Here is a 22,518-nt window from a genome sequence, read left to right as displayed (position 1 = left end):
GCTGGAGAATAATTAACCAGGTAATTCTCCAGGTCATTTAGAAATGTTCCTGAAGTTGGTGATCTCTGCTCGGGAGCTGAGATGTGGAGCGGCTGTCAGAGCTGGACATTGTGTCCCGTGCAGAGCAGCTCTGGCTGCTCGCTGGTCGCAGCCTTTCACTCGGGACACAGGCAACAGCTTGTTTTTTGGAAGGGAAACTTGAAACGACAAGTACTTTATAATTGTGAATGTGTTCGTCACCTGTGCTGGGAATTAACCGTTACTTGTTTTTTTTCAGAAAGGGGGGCTGAAGGGAATGAGAAGGAAAGCTCCTTCATATAAACGGGACCTACCCTTGATCTAGCCCATTAATGAGTCTCTTATTTGCATCTCTTCCTCCTCTTTGGCTGACATCAGCATTTATTTTTATCCTACCAGTTCAGTTGTTGTGTGGCACACATTTACTGTCGTGAAGGTAAAGATTTCCTCATGTAATCAACTTGTTCTTCCCTACCCTCTGACCTTGGGTTAACCTGCTCATAACTGCTCTGGTTTTGGCTTTCAGATAATTATGTCAACCGTGTTGTTAACCCCTGCGGGTTGACTGTTGCAGGCATGGTTGGTCTTCTTTAAGTTAGCAGCTCTGTACAATGGACAGTGTATTCAATGTAAGGGTTACAGCGACATGCTGGTTTGATTCAGCTGCCCAAGTGTAGTATTATGTCACGTTACCATAGGTGTAGATCAGGTTTCATTCAGTGACTTGACGCTGTCATTTACAAAGCAGTGACATTTTAAATTTGCTATGAATATTTGCACAATTAACTCCTGCTTGAAAGAAGGCCGAAGGTTACGAGATCTGCCCTGCCTGCTGCATGGGGCTGGTACCCAAAAGGTGAAGTTGGGGTTTCCTCTGGAAGTCATGGGTGAGAAGACACGCTTCTCTTCTAACTGATCTTAGCTCTTTAATGATATCTTCATGCTAGATGTCTGCTGAAAAAGAATGTAATCATTGTTGGCCTTTAAAATAAACTAGTGGCACTGACACAGATAATCATATATTTACAGATTTGTATGGTTTTGTAAGTGTTTTGAAATCCAATCCATTTAAATAGAATGGTGTTTGTTACTTATGATAGATACTGGTCTAGTCTAGTTAAAATATTCACCAAGTACAGGCTCAAAATTATACTTAGGTTGCCTTTTTGATGGATGTTTTAATTCATAGTGCAAATTATGTAACTGCAGTGTCAATGTGGGTAGAACCCTGCCTGTAGACCCAGAGCCTGCTGGGCTCATCTCAAATACTTAAAGGCTGACCATGTGTTCTTTATCTTTTTCTACTGTTTTTTTAGGTATAGACAAGTGTTGCTTGGTAAAACTCAGATATTCCAGCTGTACAAATCTATATGAAGTATTTGGTATTTGCATTGCTTAGCATTTAAGGAAATAGTAAATTTTGGAAATATCGGTGAAATATCCTAGAGACTGGAATAAACCATAGTGGTTCAGAAGACATGCTGATTCTGGTCTGACAATCATACGTGACTTCATAGTGTCTCTTTTTATTTTTAAATAATCTCTTCCTGTCCTTGATAAAAATAGAGAAATAAGTATTTTCTTTTTCTTCCTTACTTAGGTTTTTCTTTTCTATTTTGACTTGTGCTCAAATGCTATTGATTGTCTGGCACCATCGAATTTCAAATGTGATTTGTCCCAGAATTTTTATCAAAACCTGATTGCTCCATGGTTGCTCCTTCTCAGTATTGAGAATACCTATTTGTAATTTTGATATATATAAAATACATTTTAATATAATTTTCATACAAAATATGTAGAGACTATAATATGTAGAATATACAATACACATTCTGTGTATATTCTGTATACATAAAATATACCCTGCTTATATATTGTATTAGAATAGATATGTTTTATTTATATATACGTGGTGTCTGATTGTTAATTCCATTCTTGATCGTGGGCTTTTGGATGAATTTCCTTGTGCATTTTGATTTTTCTCTACCCTTTTTTGTTCCTGTTAAAAGAAATCAGCACATTAGGCAATTATTTAGATCTCAGTATCTTAGGAAAACTTGCAAGTAATGTTCGCCAGCCTTATCTTCCTCAACTTTTTTTTTTTACTGGGTTTTCACTTAGGTCTTAACATTGATATTTAATGTAGCATTATATTTTTCCATGTAGCTACCTAAATTCCGTTCTGCATTTGAAATGGCAAAAATAGCTCTGCACATCATGTATTTGGAATATGTTTGAGAGTCCATGGAATAGAAGAGAGATTCTATAACAAGTTTGTAAGAGTTTATTTCTACTCCTTTTGATGTTGTGTTTTAGATTAGGTGGGAATATAGAAATGTCATATTTTATAGAAGTGCAGTGCATCAAGAGACCTTAGTTATTGATGATAATACTTTTAGAAAACCTCAATTTCTGTATTTGTAGTATGTATCCAGAAATGACAGTTTGGCCTAAGCTGCAGTGATACAAGCAAGTCTCTTTTCCTGGTGACAGTGCTCAGGCATCGGTACAGGCGGTGGGATGGTGGGGTGTCCGTCAGGGAGCTGCTCAGAGCATGGTCCCCTGATGGGACTTTGGGGTTGGCCCTGCCTTGAGCAGCTGGTGGGACCCGCGTGTCCTCCTGTGGTGCCTTCCAAGCTGGGCTGTCCTGTGTTCCTGTGTCTCTAACCGTTACTTCTCACCAAAGCCATATGTTGTTCCACGTTCAAGTGAAGCACATTCTGATAGTCTTGGTAGTTGTGAAGAGCATGAGAAATAAATTCAGGTCCTGGTGTCTCTCTCTCTCCTGTTGGTTTGTAGGGTTTTTTTTGTCTTTTTTCATTTGTTTGGGTTGGTTTTAAAGAATAAAAAAACACACTCAGTTTGGAAACAGTATTTTTTCTGTCTGGTTGGTAAGCATTTCCATTACTAGCATCTGTCGTGGGATGGTGGTGAGGGAGAGCCTTCAAGTGTGATTATTGAACTTGTGGCAGGGTTCTGATTTCTAGAGTTTTGGTATGAAAAACTCTCCACCGGCATTCTTTTAATTGCAGGAATCCCCTCAGTATTGCCACCGTCTTACTTAAAGTAGATAGTTACTTGAACCTCTGACTTTCTTTCTCTCTTTCAGCTTGTTTTCTAAATGAGTGTGCAGGGACAAACTGCAATAGAATTTTTATTGCTGCTTTCTCTTTCCTTGGTAACCTTACATCAAGGCATCTCTTCATATCTCCACGTTTGGTAGATGTTCCCGTTTTTTTCCTAGTAAAGAGAGATTTCTTCTGAGTTTTAAAGAAATAGAACACTTGTGTGGCATCACACTACTACAATATGGTGTGCTGGCTTTCTCATTTTACGTCTTCAGGAGCTGTCATGGATCTAAGAAGTCTTACCAAGCACCTGCTTCTTGCTGTCTTACTAAAAGTGTTCGGAAAATCCTTTGGAATTTTGATTAAGGAGGAAACTGGGACTAGGAACTGCAGTTAGTAAGCAGAGGGAGGCGGTGGGGAGGGGAAAGTGGTGGAGGAGCTAAAAATGATACGGAGCCTCCTTAAATGTCATGGAATCCTCACTTGCATACCAAGCAAAGCTGGAATGGCTTTGGCTTGAACAGTGCATGGATCTTAAGCCTCTCTAGATCTAACACAGAAACGAGAAGTCTTTTGACATACCTCTTATAAGACAGGCAATATTCATCAAGTGATAATTTTTTCACTTCATTAATTTTCCATGTGCTACCAATCATACATACTTTACATTAAAGTGTATACATACCTTGTTGGCAGGTTCATCTAAGTGCTAAAAATCAATGCACTTACAAACCACTCATACTTTTTAGGCACATGAAGAACTAATAGTATATAATTAAAGCAGCTATTTATGATTATAATTTTCAGCATTTTGTCCCCAAGCTTTGTAAATGTTTATATTGAAAAGAGTAATTCTTCTTTTCTCCAAGGTAACTGTGTTTTAAGATTTGGGAGTGGCTGTTTAGAAGTGTTCTAGTTGACTTCCTCCCCCCGCAATTACTCATGAGATAACTCTGCTTCCACTGGTAAATGCTGCTCCAGCCCATCATGGCACCTTGGGAATTCTTTATGCTAGATTCCCTAAGTGAGAGGTCAGACCTGTCTTCTGTAAGCTGGACTTCAAATGGGAAGCATCTTAGACTTTTGTTTCCTATATCACTGTGTCCTTTTGAGTGCACCTCTTTCTGGGTCCGTTTGCAGCTTTGTTCTTGTAGACTGTGATAATCTGAACATTAAAGGAGGTTTTGTTTGAGGTTTTGTTAGTTGGAAAGGAAAAATTTAATCCTCACTATCTGGAATAGGAGCCTGATGAGTGCAAAATCTGTAGGAGGGGTACATTTGGTCTCTCTGAGCAGTTGACTAGAGACAGGCATGTGTCTCCGTGTCATGTTTTCCAGACTGATCCTGCCTACCTCTGTTTTACAGAATGGAAATTTCGTTGGGTTCTTTTCGGCGTATTACTGTTCATAGGGGATTTTTGAATGGGAAGTTTAAAGGCAGTTAAAAGGAAGAGATTTTTACTTTTGGTAACTTGTCAAATAAATTGCGTATGTCCTGCCTCTGCCTTTTGATGAGATAAACCAGTATTATTTCTAGAATGATTATCTATTGTTTTTTATTTTTAACAGGTTGTCATTTCCTGATTTATTTTTTTTTTTGTCTCCTTAATGGAAGTTTGCAGATAATAAGATTAATAGACTGTGCAGTTATGAAGGCAAATGACATTGTGCTTTAACTGTAGTGTTTTCCCATTTTCTTTAGGCCACTGAGGAGGTCTCAAAAAACCTTGTTGCCATGAAAGAAATCTTGTATGGCACGAATGAAAAAGAACCACAGACAGAAGCCGTGGCACAGCTTGCTCAAGAGCTGTACAACAGTGGCCTCCTTAGTACCCTAGTAGCCGACTTGCAGCTAATTGATTTTGAGGTAAGAAAATAAGTTGGACATTTCTTATGTTGTATATGTTAAAAGAAATACATCTGAATTCCTGACACTTTAACTGGTTAAGGCATCTTTTGATCTTTAGTCTTTTTTTTTTTCCTGGCTGGGACAAAACCGTTAGAAAGAGAACTCATTGTTCTGAACTACATACAAAATGAAGCAAGTATAGAATGTGAAATCTGTGAATTTAGGCGCATAAACCACAGACAACTGAAGTAGATAAACCTCTAATCCTAATGATACAGTTCTGTTGAAATTATGGAATAACTGTGTACGCAGAAGAGTTAATCTCTTAGTAGTAATGCCAAAGTGGACATAAGCTATAATACTACAAGGCATATCTATATTCTCATCTTGTTAAATTAATTTATGAAGTATTTTAAATATTTAAGGTGAAGCTGTTTTGATAACAGTCCAGTATTTCTCTCTCTCTTCAGAAACAAGCGATGAAATTATTTTCCTGTTTTCGTCAATTTTTCTGTTTATTTAAGAAAAAAATCAACAAACCCAAGTTTTTATTGATTACTACAAAGTAGTAATACTTCTTTGTATTCAAACATATATCTATACAAACCTCTAATGGACATTTGTCACCACATCACGTGGAATAATTCAGCTTCCAGTGCCATAATAAAAAAACACCCTACTTATAAGACATTGCAGTGCAGTTGGATTTTCCTGTTTTCCCTGAGGTCCCACAAGAACTGTGTGGTTGTCTAGGAAAGGAGCCAAACCCCATGTGTCTCACTCCACAGCCTTGGCCATAAGACCGTACCACTTCAGGTTGCTTGAAAGCAGTATTGTTCATAAACAAGTTGTTCACAATGCAAACACAATCATTTGAAGTCCTGTTGTGCTATGACATTCCCAAACAATGGCTTTTTTCCTTGTTCTTTCTTCTCTCCACTCCACCCCACCCATAACTCCCTCTGATTTGTGTTTAATTGTAATATGGTGGTACTTTTTTCCCTAACCACACAACTGTTTATATCAAACACAAAACATTCAGGTTGTTACATAAGCAAAGAGACCTGGGAAAGCTGAGAGGGAATACTGGAATGTGATGGCCTTTAATTGCTGAAGAAAGGAAATCATGAAACGTCATTTGGTTTCTGCTGACCTCTAGATTCTTATCAGCTTGGTGTTTACTCAGCCTGGTTATTAGTGAAGGAAGCCTTCATTATCTCCTGGTAATGAAGAATGATAACAATTTATACAGGCTTGCTCTCATTAAGGAGAACTATTCATTTTATTCTAAGGGGACTTTAAAAGATTGCAAGTAGTTTCCTGCTTGCGGACTTTCTGCTGCTTTGTTACACGAGGATATGACGGTTCCCCCTGGAGAGAGAGCAAGTTGTTCATGCTGCTTTCTAGGCTGGACCATGTCTGCTTTTCAAGGATGGGACCTGGCAGACTGTCCGGCTGTTGTTGGTACCTAGCGTTAATGTCTGCACACCTGTGCTCCAAACCTGCACAACCTTCCCAGGTGTTACAAAGTCCATCGGCTATTGGTTTGATATTCCACATCCCTGTGGTTGGAGCTTTACTGCATTGGAAAGGATTTATCCATTATTAGTGGAGATATGAACTTGATTTCCTGTTGATTCTTAAACTTGAAGAGTTGATCAACCATTTCTTCCTTCTGGTGCCCCACCAGAGCTTGAGGTCATTCAGTGATGAGTAAACATAATCTTTTTGTCAAGAACTTCAGTCTTGTGCCTGAAGGTTTCCTTATAGAACCAGAATAGAGAGTTCATTAATGGACAAGCACTGTTCACTCTGACTCTTAAACTGTCTCAAATGAATTTGAATCTGAATAGTTTTGTAAAAAGCAAAAAAAAACCACAAAAAACCAAACCAAAACAAGTAACAAATGAAACCCCAGAAAAGTAACAAATTTCATGTTTTAATTAAGAAACTGTCTGACTGTCCAGACCTTGCTGTATGTAAAGGCCTGTTTAAAATTATACCCTTATCTGGAAGGTTTCTTGACAAGTACAGCAGTCAACACAACTATCTGCTTATAAACTTATAAATTCGTATTAAATGAAACTATTATTCTTATAAACTCACCACTTATCTCCCTGCTGATTTGTGCTGGTGTGTCTACAGGAAAGATGATATACCTTTGGTGTCCTTTGTGCAACCTTTGGGTATTTTTTTGGTTCATGTTTACTTTGCGTCTTGTTGTGAGGTTTTTGATTGTTTTGTTCGGTTGTTTGGTTTTTATTAAATAAAAACAGAAAACAAAAATGCCTTTTGCATAAGGGAGCCTGAATCTTTCTGCTCAAGAAACAATACTGGCCCATTCTCCTCCTCACCTCTCGCAGTCGTGACTGTGGGCACAGGGTTCAGTGTCTGTTTGCCCTTGTTGGGCCATGAGATCACTCAGTAACACGTCCTTCCTACAATAACCCGCTTTGGTATTACTGTGTACCACTACCAGTTCAATTATGTGCATAATAAGGAAATGCCGCTCTTGCTGAGGAATCCAAAGCAAACTGTGAGATCCAGCGCAAAATTGGCAATGTTAGTGAATGAGAGTTGATGACTATATTATGTGGAGTTTGAGTAAAGCAATTTCTGGAAACACTGCTCTACTGATTTCAGAACAAAGAGTTGTGGTGTTGCATTGGGCTGGCTTTCAATGGAATTGTAATTGAGAAAACAAGCGTTTACAAACAAACTCTTATTTCCTGAAAACAACGCTCTAACAAAACTGTCCATGGTAATTCACAAACCTGCCATTTGTAGCACTCCAGTCCTCCTACATTTTTAAAAACATTCGTTTTTTTTTTTTCTTATGCAATCTTCTTGACTTTTTTCTGTTGTTTTTAAAATTTTTCCTAACATGCTTTGCATTTTACTCAAAAGCTTATTGATGTTACTCAGGACATTTATAGTACAGCTAGAGGTTGTCAAGAAATGTTATCCACGTATGTTTTTTGTGTATAGCATTCAGGGAACCTTCAGGTGGAGTTACTTAATAGGCCTTTATTTGTAAGTCTGGGCTTCGTGCACGTTTGCCTAGGCTTACTCTGGATTAGATCTGCTAGCAAATAGTTCTGAAGTTGTCTTTATGGCAATCCAAAATAGAAGGTTAATTGCAGAAATCTGTCTTTTAAACTGTGCATGTGAATGACAATGAAAAGTCCTTATATTTATAATCAGCTTTTTGTTAGATGTCTGTATCAGTTTGTCATCTTTAGCTGTGCTCTGACAGAAGAAATAAATAGGAGATGTATATATATTCAACAAAGAGAACATTGCCAGCTCCTTATTATACTGTCTGGTGCTATCCTTGTGCACTTTCTTTTGTGTAGTCTGTACTGAATTCCATCCTGGTCTTATTTATGCTTCTTTTGTCCAGTGAAAACTGTGAGATTTGCATTTTAGGTCAGTGGGAGATGTATCTTTGTATGTTTTATTTATTTATTTAACTTCCATAAGTTGTAGTTTTAAGTTTGATGTTATCACTACAGTCAGAAATGCTCTGCACACTCTTATTGGTGGCATGACATGTTCCTGGTCCAGCGGAGAGGATAATGGAGTGTTGAAGAAACGCTTTAGGCAAGAGCATGGTTAAAAACTGGTACGTGATTAACAAAAACAAGTATAAAACAAGCCCAGGAGATTGATGCTACATAGACGTATCTGATGAAACATCAACTGACTTTACTTCTTAATGTCAATTACCCTTGATCTGCTTGCCACATGATGTAATGTTTTGAGTGCTTTGACATATTTGAAACGGGTGTAAAGAAACAGAATATTTGATCTGATTAAGATCAGAGTACGGAGACTGAGTGAATACAGAGCTCTCACGGTATGAATGTATGAGATGATGATAATGTTTGTTACTTGCCTAGCGGACTTGAATATTATGTGTTTAACTGCTAATGTTTTTGACAGGGCAAAAAAGACGTTGCGCAAATTTTCAACAACATTCTCAGAAGGCAAATTGGTACAAGAACTCCCACAGTTGAATACATCTGCACTCAACAGAATATATTGTTCATGCTATTAAAAGGGTATGTATGCTGTGAAACATAAATATGCTTTTACATGAAGTATGTTTTTGAATTCGTGGAGAAGCAGGGAGTTCTGAAATATTTTTCTTCCTTTGCAGTATGCTTAATTTATCTATCTGTCTATATATTTTTTTTGTCTTGAGGCCTCTAAGTAAAGGAAATTTTGAGTAATAGACTACCAAAAATATAGTTTTGCATGAGATATGACTGAAAATTGAGAACTGTTAGTAACCTAAAATACTCTTAGTGAAGTAGTGCAGAAGTTTTCCTTTGAGAATACTGTTTGATCCTATTTAAACTATTTCCTTTGAAACTTACTCCTTCATCTAGAGTTAAAGGCAATTTTTTCCTTTAACCATTATAATTTCCAGTTTTCTGTCCTATCTGCTGGTCTTAGTTTGGTCTTAGACTTTATTCATAGTGATTTGTATTCCTGTAGTGATACAAATGCGCTAACTCAGACTTGACTAAACAAAGAATGATTTGGGGCATATGGTACATGCCAGACAGCTTTTTCTTCCTCTATTCTTGTATTATCTGCTGTGCCGGTTATTGGAAAATCACACCATACTGAGTAAGTGATTTATATGTAGAGCTGTGAATCTCAAACCTGAAAGCAGAAAAGTGTTAACATTTTCATGTTAAAATAAGATTATTTTTTTTTTTAAATGAGAATGTGCTCTCCATTTAAAAATAATTGCTCACATTTTTTCTAATGTTAATTAAGAAAGTTCTGGAAATTACAGAATCACAGAATGGACTGGGTTGGAAAAGAGCTCAGAGATCATCGAGTCCAACCCTTGGTCCAACTCTAGTCTGTTTACTAGATCATGGCACTAAGTGCCATGTCCAATCTCAGTTTAAAAACCTCTAGGGACGGTGAGTCCACCACCTCCCTGGGCAGCCATTCCAATGCCTGACCACTCTCTCTGTAAAGAATTTCTTTCTAATATCCAGCCTAAATTTCCCCTGGTAGAGTTTAAGCCCATGCCCCCTTGTCCTATTGCTAACTGCCTGGGAGTTATAACACACTACCAGTGTGTTATTTTGGGATAGGAAAGTTCATAAGACATGAATAAACCATTTTAAATATGCACCTGTTTCAAGTGCTGGTTTTATAATTTGTGTCAAAGCTGCTGTGTAAGCTCACTGCAGTTGTTGAGTACTTACTGCATCTACTGGGATAGCTAGAGGATGTGTCACGAGGCCACGCTTCTCACTGAGGTACTTGCCTATGTTTATGTTGGTGGCATTGAGATGTGAAGGTAATCAAATATATGTTTAACACTTAAACGGGAAGCTTTGGTGCGTTTTTCCTTTTCCCTCCTCCTAGTTCATAGTAATCATTAGAGCTGCTGACTAACCTGCCACATACATGGCACCTTGGGCTATTTTATTGTAGCATCTCTACATTTACCTCATCTTGGCCATTTGTGGAAGCCACTGGAAAATGGATCATACAAGAAACTTCCTCTGTGGAGAAAGCAGGAGTTTTACGCCTTTAGGTTCCATGCTGATTCCAAAGGTTTAGCACCAGGAGCAGCATGGAATATTTGCTTCAGTTTGTACAAGTGTTAAGATAGACACTCGTCTGCCAGAAGTGCTCTGTTGGTTTTTATTTTGCCCCCTGCATTTGGGCCCTGATTTTGCAGGGAAGCAAGATTTAAATGTTAGCAGGACAAAAGGATTATTAGTCATGGCATAACACAAAAGAAAACATTGATTCAGTACTACTTCAAAATAATTTACAAAAGAAGGCAGAGACATTTGAGGTGCAGAGAGATGAAACTGTTTTCTCAGCATGCTCTCGTTGGTATGTGACTGAATGAGGGCTGTAACACATTCGTCCTAATTTTTAGTCTCTGTTGTCGCTCTTCAGAGAGCATAATTCTGACAGGAATTGTTGTAACATAAGTAAGGGTGTCTGAAATGGGCATTTAGTTAGTTTTAGTGACTTATGTGTTGTATCCAACTGAGTCAAATTTCTGTAAATTTTATCTATGGGGTGAGTTGCAAAAAGTTCAGTAGATTTCAAATCTCCATGGCAGATTAAATGGGAAAATATTGTAGAATTCAACATGAAAATTAATTCATAAGAAAATGTTTTTTTATGGTAATATAGTTAGTGCTTAGTATGCACAATAATACTTTGCTCCTGAATGATTCTGGTGAATTTAAATTAGCTTCCAATGGTATAGGATGAAGGATTCTTTAGGTGGGACTCAGGAAGGTACATAAGAGACTTTGATCCAGGATGAGGTAGGTAACAGCAGAATGAACTTTCCTCTGGACTGGGGTACCTTATATTGCAGCGTTCTGAGGTGAGTTGTTGGTTTGGAAAGGCAGCCCCATCTCCCTCAAGGTTCCAGCTACTGGCTTGCTTGGGAAAACAAGGAGCTAGTAGCAAGTACAAAGGTGTATTTCTCTTGAATGTGTCTGTTGTGAGATTTTGGCAGCTGCTGTTGGTACATGCTAAAATCAGCTGGGAGAAAGAACCCTGTACTGTTTGAATAAGAAAGCCTGCCAAGGAAGCGTAGCGACAATTTCTAAATGAAGCCATCAGGGATGGCTTCATTGGGTCCACCAAATGAGTGACAGATGTGTTCCAAAGGTCTCTTGTAAAGACAGTGCAGGTACTTCCCCAGAGGCGATGCTGGAGTGCAAGAGGTGCTCTATACTGTCCTTACAGAGGACACTTGACAGTGTTTCAAGTTGGAAACCTGCGATGTGTAGAGTAGCCAGTAGCACTGAAAAATGCCATAGTGAAAGAGGAGACATGAATCTATGTCCAGTATTATTAACCCTTCATGCTCATATTATGGATAGTTTTATGTAAACTGCCGTCATGTTTAAGCAAACAGCTTTGAAGGCAGAAATCACTTACTGCTTTTCCAGTTACCTGCAGCCCCACCAATATGAAAAAAAACCAACTGATTTTGAGTATGAACAAAGTATTTTTATTTACTCTCATTACTCAGTTTGTGAAAATCATTTGTATTGGCTGTAATTTGGCATTTAACTGTCGATTATTTCAATAGTTTGTAGTAGTATTTAAAAGAGTGGTTTAATGCAGAAATAAGTTTTTGAATTGTTTACTTGATAGCACTGAAAACTGTAATATGCAGTGTGGTGTTGCAGTGCTAACTTGTCAAGGTATTTATGAAGAATATCTATCTATCTATCTATCTATTATTTTAACAGGTACGAATCTCCAGAAATTGCTCTAAATTGTGGAATAATGCTTAGAGAATGCATCAGGCATGAACCACTTGCTAAAATAATCTTGTGGTCAGAACAATTCTATGATTTCTTCAGATACGTGGAAATGTCAACATTTGACATTGCTTCGGATGCATTTGCCACATTCAAGGTAATTGATATACGACATTCGAATTATTGTTTCTGTAGTTCTCTGCTGTATGAACCCACATCATGTGTGTTACATTCTTGGGCAAAACAAGCCTTGGGAGAAGGGAAAAAAATAATCAAAAAGGTGTGATGCAAATAGGTAAGCTGGACACTGTTCTTCCTTATTTCTCAGAATGCAAGACATTCCTTTAAATAGATATGCTATGTTCCAAATCACTTTTATTCTAGAAAACAAGACTTAAACTATCATGCATTATCTGAATGCATGTGTATTCCATGCCAGGGGCTTTTCAATGTGTCTCCAGCTCCTCAAGTGAGCAAACTCCTTTTCATTCTGTTGCGAACTTGAGTATATTTGATGCTGATGCTTTGTCTGGGGAAAGTTCTTGTTTTCTTAAAACATCCAGTCATGGGACTATAAGCATAACATTAATGAGTAGTAAATGGTTGGTCTTACCCTTGGTTGTGTATAGTTGTGTGCGGAGCAGAGCCTTGATCCATAAACAGCCTTCCTTAGGCTATTTACTGGTGTGATCAACATGGCGCATCGCAAACCTTTCCTAAGTGATGCCAACATCTTTAGCAGTGTCCAGATAACTCTTCTAAATGTCTTGGTTTAATGAAATAGTTTTCTCCTGAATATCTTGTGTATACCTACTGTTTAATGAGAATATATATGTACTGTTTACATATTTTAGTGAAAATACTGGTTTTGTGCTCTTTTACAGGATTTGCTTACAAGACACAAGTTGCTAAGTGCAGAATTTTTGGAACAACATTATGATAGGGTGAGCAGATGCACTTTAATATTCAGAATTTTCTAGTGCTTTGTATCTTATTTGAAGAAATCAGTGTATTTCATTCCCTGTTTAAGCTTCATTTTTTGAAATTTCCGTACAATATTAAACCAGTTGAACATACACTAATTTCTGCCAAGCAGTAAAATTCAGTTCAAGACATTATTGTTGAACGTAAGAAAGGAGTAAAAGCAAGAGAAGGCGGCAGAAACCTAGATCTGATATTTCCACTAGAGGGAACCCTTTCCTTGAATTTTCCTTTTGTCCGTGTTGACCCGTAACAACCAAAGAATGCAAGACAACCCTCCTCCACCTGCTGGGGACTCCTGAGATTAGTGGACAGCGTTCAGTACCAGGAACTACTAGAGTTTAAGAAATAATGAGATAACGACATTGCAATCTAAACACTGAAGGCTCCTAAAAGAGTTGTGTGGGGGTTTTTTTGGTGTTTGTGCGTGTGTGTGATTTTTTTGGTTGTTTTGTTTTGGTTGGCTTGTTTGTTTTGAGCCTATACGATGTTTAAACAGTAGTGACTTACAGGAACCTACTGAGATTGCAGATTTTGTTTACATTTTTGTTAGAGATTTGCATGTCCTCTGGTTTCTTACAATCATTTGGAAGAAGAGTGTGGATTACACTTGGAAAGGTCCTAACCCTCTTCTTTATTCTGTGTTTAGTTCTTCAGTGAATATGAGAAGTTACTTCATTCGGAAAATTATGTGACAAAGAGGCAGTCACTTAAGGTAACGCAAATATGTTTTCTTCCTAAATGCAAAGTTAGAGAATTCCTTTGATTTCAAGATGGGTTAACTGTAATTGAAATAAGTTCAGTAACTGCCTTCGATAGTGTTTAATTTAGTTTTTCATGTGTTCTAATACTTGGGATTAGCTACTTTTCTCTAGTATAGTCCTTCCATTACTTAGTGTCCAACACACACCAAGTAATTTCTCTGCCTGTGCAGAAATGGCTGTATGCAATATGTTTATTTTGTTTGGGTTTTTTCCTTCAACAAATCTGGATGCATTCAAATAGTTTAACAAATATTCGCATGGTGCGATTAGAGCAATACTAATCTTATATTCACTATTTCTGACCTACTTGAATATAAATATAATACGTAACTTGTAGCAAGGGTGATACTTGTAGCCAATTTTCTTTTACTCCTCTCTGGACAAAGAAGATAGCAAAAGAAGTGTAAATATTTCTTTTAAAGTATTAACTTTTTTTTGTGTGTGTGGTTTGTTTGGTTGTGGGTGTTTTGCTTGTTTTTTTGTTGGTTGGTTTTTAATACCACATTCTTGTTGGTGATGTATAGCTTCTGTATACATTAAAAAACCAGAAATCATGGGGGGGGGAAAAAAGGAATGAAAAAGACTTTTCTTTCAATTTCAGTTCATAACAAGGGGGGAAACAAAAGGTGATTTTCTACTTGTTGAGAAAAAGGAGAAAACGCACCCTGCACTCATAAATTCAGGACGTTTGAGTTCTGTTGTTACTATATTTACAGACCAGTGTCAGCTCCTCAGTGTGTTTGAAAGCACTTATGAAAAAGTTATTTCTTACGGCCAATGTCAGTCGTTTTTCATTGAGTCTTGTTTTCAACTTTTAGCTTCTTGGTGAATTGTTATTGGACAGACACAACTTCACAATTATGACAAAGTACATCAGTAAACCTGAAAATCTCAAGCTAATGATGAACCTTCTACGAGACAAGAGTCGTAACATTCAGTTTGAGGCCTTTCATGTGTTTAAGGTATGTTTAAAAAAGCCCACAATAAAACAAAAAACAAACAAACAAACAAAAGAAACCCACCAGAAGTTGTTTAGCTGAGTAAACTACTTGGCTGAGCCTAAATAAAGCTTATCTTAATGTCTGCTGAGTGGTTAAATAGACTGCTAATGTTTGACATTATTATGATCCATCTTTACAAATAGCTATCTTTGTATCTTTTGAAAATTTTTAAGAAACTTTCATATGATATTCAGTGTAATTTGTGTTAGAAAATGTTGGAATTAACAAAGATGAAGTGTGATAATGAGGAGTGCATGATTTCATGTGAAATCACGAAGCATCTTGGAGTTCAAAAGTGTTTTCGTCATACTGTGTGATCTTTGAAGGATACCAGTATTTTAGTCAAGTCACCTACATTTCAAAGCCTAAATTGTAGTTTGCACATAACAATATATAACTTTTGACTTTGCAGCAGACAAATAGCTAAGAGTTTGGAGATATGAGGTATAAAAGTTTTCAGTGAATATTAATATACCCATCTGGTGCCGTGTATAATAATAAACCAAGCATTTGCTACAGAATTTAACTGTGAGGTGTCTTCAGTGCTTTCTACAGTGGGTGTTGTTGCTCGTCACCTCCCACAAGTTGAATTTACTTTGGTACTGGTGTTCGGCTTACAATTTAAAAAACGGAGTAATTTTATTTTAAAACTTGCATTTGCTCCATTATTTTCTGTAGAGATGCTGGATGAAAATGTGACACTAAGTTTTTGTCATCACTATTTTGTCGACTAGGTTTGTTTTCTTAACTTAGCCTTCTGTTTCCTACCGTTATGCTAAATGCCTTTTATTTTCTTGCAGGTGTTTGTAGCCAATCCTAACAAGACACAGCCTATATTAGACATCCTTCTAAAGAACCAGACCAAACTTATTGAGTTCCTCAGCAAGTTTCAGAATGACAGGACCGAGGATGAACAATTTAATGATGAGAAGACCTATTTAGTTAAACAGATCAGGGATTTGAAGAGACCAACACAGCAAGAAGCTTAATCTCCAATAAACCCTTAAAATATTAAACCCAAATTCAGCATTTGCTGTTAGATATTCAGCATCAGGCACTCTTATTGATTCATGAGGAACATTACTGCTAATCTGCTGTTCAGTGAACGGTTTTTGTTCTTCTCTTTTCTTTTTTAGTCGAAGTTGAAAAACATAGCTGCTGCTTTCTTGCACAATGTGGACTTTCTTGATATTTGTGTCATTTCAGAATTCAAAGACACTGCTTGTTTTAGGAGTCCTGAAAAGAAAGATTCTAGGTTCGTGAAAGCAAACATATAGATACTAGTTTGGTTTAGGAGAGAAGGTATTAATGTAGTTAAGTAACAGGTTGCATGCTTGCAAATCTGAATAAATCTGTATGTTTGCACTTACCTTGTTTGAGATATGAGCACAACGTGACCTGTGCATACCTGGCACCATAGTATAAGATTATATGCCTTGATTTAAAAAAAAATGTGCAGTGCTTTATTTGTAATCAAAGGGGAAATGTATCTAAGATGTGATCTTATTGGGATTAACAGTTGTCTTGCAAATAAACCGATACTGAAACTTAGCAACTTTTAAAAGAGTGAAATCTCAAGGTTGATAAGGAAAATGTATATATGCCTTTCACCGCTTTATAAGGGTTTTTTTTTTGACATGATCTGATTTTTCTGAGAATTGACTTGTAAACTTGGAAATATGTTCTGAGGGGTTTTGTTAATTTTACTTCAAAGGTATTTCAGACAGTAGACCTAGCAGTGGCATTTTGCATTTCATTTCAACAGTGCTTGCTGGTTTCTTTTGTATATAACTCCTAGGCTGCTCATTTCTTTAAAATATGATTTAATTTGTACAGCAGAGGAATGTTATTGTATTAGTCTGTAACTATTACCTAATATTGAGTTTTGCAAAATGAATGCTCACATGTAATGGAATACTTCGGATCACATGGAAATGCCGATTTAACAATCTTAAGTACTGCAGCATTAAAAGGAAAACAAACCAACAACAACAGAATTATTTGTATTCGCTTATCTGATGGGGTGCCATCAATTAGGGTAGGTTGAAATAGAGAACTGGAACCCTTTATACTACATTCTTACTGGATAATATTGGCCTTGTTCAATTAAACTAGCGTTGTGCTCACCAGCTCTGCAAATGGCAAAGGTTATGCTCAATTAGTATTGATTCCTCTAACTTCTGGGGAGCCTGCAGTGCATCATTTCTTACAGTAAATAACTCAGTAAAGTAGTTGTGAAAGTGAATGATTTAATTCGTTCCAGCTTCAAGAAACAACTTCATAGACGTCCTAGGGTAACAAAATGATTAAATTTTGTTGATTTTGTTCTTTAATGCTGCAAACTATCAGTATTTATAAAAACAAAAGACCCAACTGATTTTGCACCATGTTTTTGTTACTGTGACCGTACAAAAGGAATCTACTAAGTATAGCTAAATGATGTTATTAAAATTGTATCTATCCATCATATAGTAATGCTGACAACCAAGCAAACTTAGAGATTGGAGTCTGAAAGTTCAAATTCTGCATGGCTGAAACTGACTGAGAATGCTACAGAAAATGTTGCTTCCTGTCCTCTTCCTAATTAAAATATTGCAAATACCAGCAAAACGAAACTCCTAAGTGACGTTTAAGCTGATTTGAAAGCCTTCACAAGGGAAGTCAGGCCAGAAAGTTGCCTGTTTTCACTCGGTTTTTCAAAGTTGCTCTTAACCTTGGAATTGGTCTTTTAAAGGTTCTTAATGTGTCCTTTGCAAACCAATTAGTTTTGCTTATGGGAAAAGAAATAGCTTACCCTGACCGAGGATCATTTACACAGGCAGGCAGAATTGGCCATGAGGTGATATTAGAGTTCAGTACTAACAGTCTATTATATTTTGGTTTATCATAGCTCAGTGGAGGAAAATATTATTTGCCAAGTTACTCACCATAACATATAAGGCTTCCTCTTTAGAAAAGTGTAGACATGCTAAAGATTTCTATATGTCAAGAAGTGAAAACATTTGGACTGGGATAGAGGTTATTCTCTATTAGGCCTTGGAAACAATGGCTGTGGTGACTTTTTTAATATGTGAAAACATTTGAATGTTGGCTTTCGAAAAGAAGTTGTGTTTAAATTAAAGCTCATTTGACGTGCTCTTCATATTAAAAAACTATTGTTCTGGAAGTGGTTTCTTATCTGCTTGAAGGCTTAAGGGTATTACTAAAAGTTATTTAAATGTGAGCAGGTTTTGGTTTTGCCTTTTTATTTTATTTTTTTTTTTTTTAAATGAGATGTATACAATTGTAATTCTACTTCCGTGGTAGCATTTCATTTCTCCTGAGGAAAATGTGTTTCTTATCCAAAAAATCTGGCTGGCCCCATAATTTAAATTGAAATAAAATTTTGAAGAAAAATGTGTGTTCTTTACTGTGTTACTGGAGAGGGTGAGTTTCTGGTGGATGTGTCTGTTCTCTTTATCGCCTTAGGGGGGGTTCAGCTTTCTCACTTTCAAATGTGAAATAATTTTAAATCATTAAAAACTCTGGCTTACAAAAAACATTTTTAAGGAATTAAGACAATGTGCCGTATTAGAGATGTAATCAGTTTTAATTAATTGTTGGTAGCCCCTGTTGCCTATTTGTGGCATTATTTGCTGATTCAGTTCCTTTTTTGCATGACTGGGGGCGAAGAGAGGAGACCTGATAGGTCATTGTTGACCCTTCCCTTCTCTAATTTCAGGAGCCGACAGTGTGTGCGATTGGTAACTCTTTCTTTAGGAAGTCCTGTGGCCTTTTTGCCTTTGAAACTGACTGCCTCAGTTTGTCATGGGTAACATCCCAAACTATTCGATGTGGCAAACACCGAGAGTGTGTTGCATTTAGAAAACCAAAACAAAATGGAAAAAAAATCCAAACATTTGGGAGTTTTTGATGCAGATTCTTCTGATTATTTTGTTTAGCAAAATTACTGAAAAATCTGCTTTCCTGCCAGGAACACACTTGCAGGCAAAAATATTTAGTCTTTTCTAGCCCCAGTAGAGGCTACACCTGTTTAAGCCTCTGTATATAATGTTAGTAGCATTCTCACTCACTGTCAGTAAGACCACGGGTTACCAGGGAAGGGAGCAATTGATGCTCGTAGTCAAACAAATTGCAGATTTTAATTAAAAAGGAGGAGTGGTCAAGTCATGTAGTTGATGGGGTGTTTGGATGAGCTGAGCCGAGGCATGGGCAGCGTGGGGAGATGCTGCACTGACCTCTCGAAACGTGTTTTCCCACAGGGTGCTCAGCGGGACCTGCCTCCCAGGACCCACAGCGGGAGTTGCACTCGAGCTCGGGGAGCAGGTTGTGGACAAAGCTGCTGTGGGTAAGTTTGCTTTTGTTTGTGGCCTGCCAAGTCATGCCAAACAGCCAGCTTCAGCCGTTTCTCTTTTGCTGCTGCCCCTTCCTTCCCCTTCATTCTAGATATTTGCTGGCTGCGTTGTTGAATAGTTTTCCTGTCCATATTGCTTTCCCTTACATGGATATCCACTTGAGCTGATGCCATCTCATTGGGTGCAGTACCCTATTTTCTGTCATCATTTTGGTTATTTCTTATCCATCTGTACTCCTTTCTATGAAAGTTTTAGCCTTTGTGAGGCTGTTTTTAGTGTTGTTTCTTTTAGCTTTTCAGCATATTGTAATTCAAATTGATGGTTAGTATCATAATGAGGAAATAACCCTTCTTTTGCATGTTATCTCTTTAAGTCAGTGTTCAACTTAAGCTGAGCACAATGAACTTGTGAAGAGTTGTTTCTAGTGTATGTAATCTGTGTTTACAAGTATATTTGGGTTCATCCAGTTTATCACATCCGACTGGAGGCAGGTCAAAGTAACAGAAAAAAAAAATCAAAATATGGAAAGAACTTACAAGGAGGAGGAAAGCGACACTTCCTTGTATTGAACTCTTTGATGAAAATTGTTTATTTTGTGAAAGAAAAAGCCTGCTTCCAACTTAAAGATATCTGCTGACTTATCTCTATTTAAAAAAAACACTACCATAAAATCCTGAGTTATGCAGCCAACATACAATTAGGTTTTTGATAAGTGTGTTGTATTCCCAACAAAATATAAATACAAGCTGTTTTTACTGGGCTCATACTGCAGATTCTGGTTTACACAACAAAAGTAAGGATACTTTGTTTTCTTGCTCAAAAATGCACTGGCCGGAAATGTTTCTCTGTCACTTTTCAGAAGCAGACCCTTCATGCTAAAGGTTTCCTCACCATCTATTGCAGAAGAGTCTTCCAGTTGGGCTGTGGTGGGGCTGAGTGTAACTCCAGTGCTCCCCATGGCATCCAGTGTGGGAGAGCGTTGCACATCTGGAGGTGACTCTGCCAAACTGCCTTATGTGTTCCCAATAATGGTAAAACCAAAGAACTGATCAAGAGGGCGTGTTTGGAGGGAAGGACGGTAAAGAATACGCTGTACTATAAAAATATACTTTAGATATCAAGGGAGGGGTGGATCTGTTCGATAAATGTGTATGCTGCTTTTTATATCTATTGGAACAGCTATGCATGTACTATTTAAGATAAATGGTTATGACTGGAGTTGTCTGCTCTTCCCTAAAATTAAATCAACAGTAGATGTTCTTGTATTTCGTCCCCAGCAAGTGCCTTGTACTGAGCTGTCGTGGAGGATCCCGTTACAGTTCTCTCCTCTTCCTCTTGCAGCAGCTTTGGGAGCACCTCACATCCCCCGTGAGGGAACGCGGGGGATAAAACTGTGAGTGTTGCTTAACAAGGTTCTACTGTTGGAACAGATGTTGAACTAAATGTAGTATTGCTCAGTGCTATTTAGAGACAGGAGAGGATTAAGTTTGTGTTTAATTTGAACAAAAACAAGAGTAGAAGCTTCATAGATTGGGGTGGGGGGGCTGTTTTGGCAAGTTTAAGACTACTGTGTATTCTAACATTAATAAGTAAGCATTCATAACTGTAGTTTGGGGCACATAATAGGCATGCAATACGTGTAGTACAGTGTTTAAGCAACTGAGGTGTGAGCAAGCTGAATTTTTGGCCTCAGCTCTTTAACAGACTGTACAGATTATATGGAATTAAAAGAAAATGTGTGACTAAGAGAAATCAGGCTGTATTGCAGGCTTCTAGGCATCTAGACAGGTTGAGAAATACAGTCTGGAGAGACTAAAAGGTGCAGAGGTTCACCTGGCTGTCAAACTTAGCTTGCAGTAGCTGAATTTCCTCATATTTTTCCACCGCTGGAATTACAAAGTGCTGGGTCGTACCTGCTAATATCCAGTTACACGAAAACCGCATTTAAGTGTTTACTATAATACTACATTTTTTACATAAAACATTTTTGCCTTAGCTTATAGTTTCTTAAAGAAGAAAATAATCTCGCAAACGAAACCAGCATATTGGCAGGGCAAGGTTTTTGTAATGTCTCTTCAGGCTATTAGAACAGTAGGGAAATCCCTTAGGCTTAACTTCGCGTTGCTGCACATGCTTCATCTTTGAGAAGCACTTACAAAACACAGATATGCAGATTAGGGTTGAATCTTAGCTGTAAGTCATACCAGAGCGATGCTGTAGAAAGAGAAAAAGCACAGATAAAGCTGACATAACAAGAACACTTACCCACAGAGAAGCATAAGATGAGTTCATTTGAAGTTGTGAGTAGCTCATAAATACCTGTTATTTAATTTAAAAGATGAAATGGTTTGTCATACTAGACTGTAGGCCGTCAGAGTGCAATGTATAGAATCATAGAATCATTTTGGCCGGAAAAGACCGTTAAGATATGTTATATGGCACACACTATACGGGCAGGATTGGAGTTTTGGCTTCAGTTTATCTAATGTTAGAAACAGATATTTTACAAAGAACAAAGAGTGAAAAGAGTTATGATGGCCAGTGGCTGAAAGTATTCTTGCTTCTTGGTGTCACTTGGGAAGCTGGGGTCCAGCTCTCTGTTTTCTAATGCCTGTATTTCCCATCTCTTGGGTAATCACCCAGTTTGAAACCTGCGTGTGAACGGGGAGAGACATGGTGACAAAAACCAAAGTTATTAAAATATCAGGGGAAAGCACGTGTCTCTTATTGCTCCTTTACAATTTTAAAATGTTACTCGTTTTTATCTTTGATACGAGAATAAACTGAAAGCTGGCATGAGGTAATGTAAACTTCTGTATGGAAACTTTTTAAAGAGTGTTAAATTGTGATTTCATTTCTGTTAGCTGAATGCTTCTTCTGAGCTATGTTTTTTTTCTTTTAGCCTTTGCTGGTGTAAATTAAATATCCCTTGGCTGTGCACTGCACTCTTGGTAACTAGTAACACTGGCAGCTCTGCGCATGTGGTTTTATAATTTGAAGTGTGCTCTGGTATAAGCTTCATATATGAAAGAGCTAAGTAGGCTAAATTTGTGGGGACGGTAGGTTATTGACAAATCTCGATGTCTCACTTCCAAAGAGAAAATCCTTCTTATTTTACTAGTAAAGGTTGTTCAAAACCTAGAAATTGCTAATAGTTGTAGATAGATCTTTATGTTGGCTGATGACTCTTCAGAAAGAGTGCTAAA

At 37.5% G+C, this 22,518-nt stretch overlaps 1 protein-coding gene across 3 annotated transcripts in view; it reads left to right on the top strand.

Moving 5' to 3' along the window:
* Positions 1 to 18,353, top strand: part of CAB39 (calcium binding protein 39) — a 41,005-nt gene extending 22,652 nt beyond the window's left edge. For all 3 annotated transcript variants that reach the window (XM_065074342.1, XM_065074343.1, XM_065074344.1), the window contains exons 3-9: positions 4,788 to 4,952; positions 8,880 to 8,998; positions 12,200 to 12,368; positions 13,096 to 13,155; positions 13,842 to 13,907; positions 14,775 to 14,918; positions 15,758 to 18,353. In XM_065074342.1, the coding sequence (XP_064930414.1) occupies positions 4,788 to 4,952; positions 8,880 to 8,998; positions 12,200 to 12,368; positions 13,096 to 13,155; positions 13,842 to 13,907; positions 14,775 to 14,918; positions 15,758 to 15,946 (912 nt within the window). In that variant the 3' untranslated portion in view covers positions 15,947 to 18,353. The remainder of the gene's footprint in view (positions 1 to 4,787; positions 4,953 to 8,879; positions 8,999 to 12,199; positions 12,369 to 13,095; positions 13,156 to 13,841; positions 13,908 to 14,774; positions 14,919 to 15,757) is intronic.
* Positions 18,354 to 22,518: the final 4,165 nt, after the last annotated feature.

This window comes from Columba livia, chromosome 9 (assembly GCF_036013475.1).
Source record: "Columba livia isolate bColLiv1 breed racing homer chromosome 9, bColLiv1.pat.W.v2, whole genome shotgun sequence".
Taxonomy (NCBI): Eukaryota; Metazoa; Chordata; class Aves; order Columbiformes; family Columbidae; genus Columba; species Columba livia.
Note: the sequence above shows the minus strand (reverse complement) of the source record. Positions and strands in the feature narration are given on the sequence as shown.